The sequence below is a fragment of the Drosophila albomicans genome, unplaced genomic scaffold (genome assembly GCF_009650485.2).
Source record: "Drosophila albomicans strain 15112-1751.03 unplaced genomic scaffold, ASM965048v2 ctg28_pilon, whole genome shotgun sequence".
Taxonomy (NCBI): Eukaryota; Metazoa; Arthropoda; class Insecta; order Diptera; family Drosophilidae; genus Drosophila; species Drosophila albomicans.
This window is the reverse complement of record NW_026263665.1, coordinates 348,921-351,069: the sequence shown is the minus strand read 5'-3', so window position 1 is coordinate 351,069 and position 2,149 is coordinate 348,921. Positions and strand designations below refer to the sequence as shown.

At 38.0% G+C, this 2,149-nt stretch overlaps 1 protein-coding gene across 1 annotated transcript; it reads right to left on the bottom strand.

Moving 5' to 3' along the window:
- Positions 1 to 801: 801 nt before the first annotated feature.
- LOC127566335 (uncharacterized) lies at positions 802 to 1,377 on the bottom strand. The gene is made up of 2 exons (XM_052008359.1): positions 1,207 to 1,377; positions 802 to 1,147 (listed from the first exon to the last, which is right to left on the bottom strand). The coding sequence occupies exons 1-2, from the start codon at positions 1,212 to 1,214 to the stop codon at positions 898 to 900; spliced, it is 258 nt and encodes an 85-aa protein (XP_051864319.1). The 5' UTR covers positions 1,215 to 1,377; the 3' UTR covers positions 802 to 897.
- Between the last annotated feature and the right edge of the window lie 772 nt (positions 1,378 to 2,149).

Here is a 2,149-nt window from a genome sequence, read left to right as displayed (position 1 = left end):
ATTTTAGGCACTCGGCTTGTACACACTTGTGTCTCGCGGGTGGTTGTTCTTCGTGCAACCGATCATTTTAGACACTCTTGACGAAATGCTCTGACACTCGCGAGTGTTTTGCTCAGACACTCGCGAGTGTTTGATCAGACACTCGCGAGTGTCTGAGCAAATACTCGGGTGTTTTTCCCCCACCCCTATTGATGCTTGTGTGTCGCGGCTCGCGGGTAGATTTTATGACTTTTGACTTCTTTGAATGATTTTTGGGTGTTTTTTTACTTTGACAAATGGTCAAATAAAATATCAGGTGGTTTTTCCTGAAATTTATTTTTTACATTCTTATTATAAGCATAAAAATAAAACAGATTAGTTGTATTTTTACTTGTTTTGTTCCTTATCAATATATAAAAATTCTTTAAAATTAAAATTTAATTTTTATTTATTATATAAGACATCAAATAAATACACTACACAAAGCCAAAAAATAGTTTTCGAATTTAAACTCGCGACGAAACTTTCGTCATGTTTCGAAATTTTATCTATAGCGGCGACTCGCAGATAAAATGCGATGACGTAAAACAAATTATAAAGCTACTCGAGTTCGGACATAAATATCTTGTGAGCAGCATTAAGGACGCCTGCGTAATCGAACTTCTGGCCATATATCAATGCTCGCACGTACTTTCGTGTTCCTCATTATTTATTGAAGTCAATTCATATCTTAAAGGGGAAGCAAGAGAAATAGTCAACCAGGCGAACATTTTTGATTTTCCAGTGCACACATTCAAGAATTTAATTATAGTTCTTAAGGGATGTATTCCCGAGCTGGACCGCTTTCAACTTATTGAAAAATACCTTAATTTGAATGATAAACCCGAAATTCAATCCCATAAGGAATTATTTCTCGACTTAATCTCTTTTGAAAAGTTCACACCTAAAAATTTCTATAATGGACATTACGAAAGTTGCGGGCTCCACGTCTGTTAGCTTAATCTCTCCAGTCGTTCCCTCGGTAAAGTTTCCATAGCACATGCGCTCAAAGACTTCGGACGCACACGAGAAGATCAATTTATGGCCTAAATAGACCTTATCATTGATGATAAATTTACAATCGGTGTTACGCTCAGAATCCAGAATTGCAGTCAACGCTTTTCCAAGCCTGAAACAATTCTTTGTTGAATACAAGTTTGCGAAAAATAGTTCAACGAAAGTACTCACCAATTCATAGTTTTAGTTTTTATTTTCTTCAGAACACAAAATCTATGATGTTTAATTGATTTAATTTGATGTACAAAATATCAGTAAAAAAAATTGAAACAAATTTGCTCTCTTCTTATACACACAAAAGCACGACTGAGCTCCAATGTGACTGAGTTCAATATTCTGGAAACTATGTAAAGGCCGCCTCAAACAAATTTGCCTACTATGATCAAGAATAAACAAAAGGGCGTCACAATATGTACATACATATATGATTTTAGAAGTCTAATAGAACCTCATCAACACTTGAACAAGTAAGAAAGCACCCTCGACTGTGAGATACCCGCTACCCATTTTGAATAAAAGCAAAATATACTCTCAAAATATTAAATAGAAAAATGCACGTATTCTCGATCGGGATTTGAACTTGAGCACCACCGACCGGGTGGTAAAAAAAAAAAAGTTTGTACCAGACATCGTCACGGGTGGCAAATTTCGACACTCGACTCACACCCGTACTTTTAAGAGTGCGAGTGCTACTCGTGTACTCGCAAACCGAGTGAGAGATACACACTCATTCAAAATCATGCGAGTGCTGCGAGTATGAGTCATTGTCATACTCGAGCCTTTCTTGCACTCGCCTATTCGGCACCCGATCATTTTAGGCACTCGGCTTGTACACACTTGTGTCTCGCGGGTGGTTGTTCTTCGTGCAACCGATCATTTTAGACACTCTTGACGAAATGCTCTGACACTCGCGAGTGTTTTGCTCAGACACTCGCGAGTGTTTGATCAGACACTCGCGAGTGTCTGAGCAAATACTCGGGTGTTTTTCCCCCACCCCTATTGATGCTTGTGTGTCGCGGCTCGCGGGTAGATTTTATGACTTTTGACTTCTTTGAATGATTTTTGGGTGTTTTTTTACTTTGACAAATGGTCAAATAAAATATCAGGTGGTTTT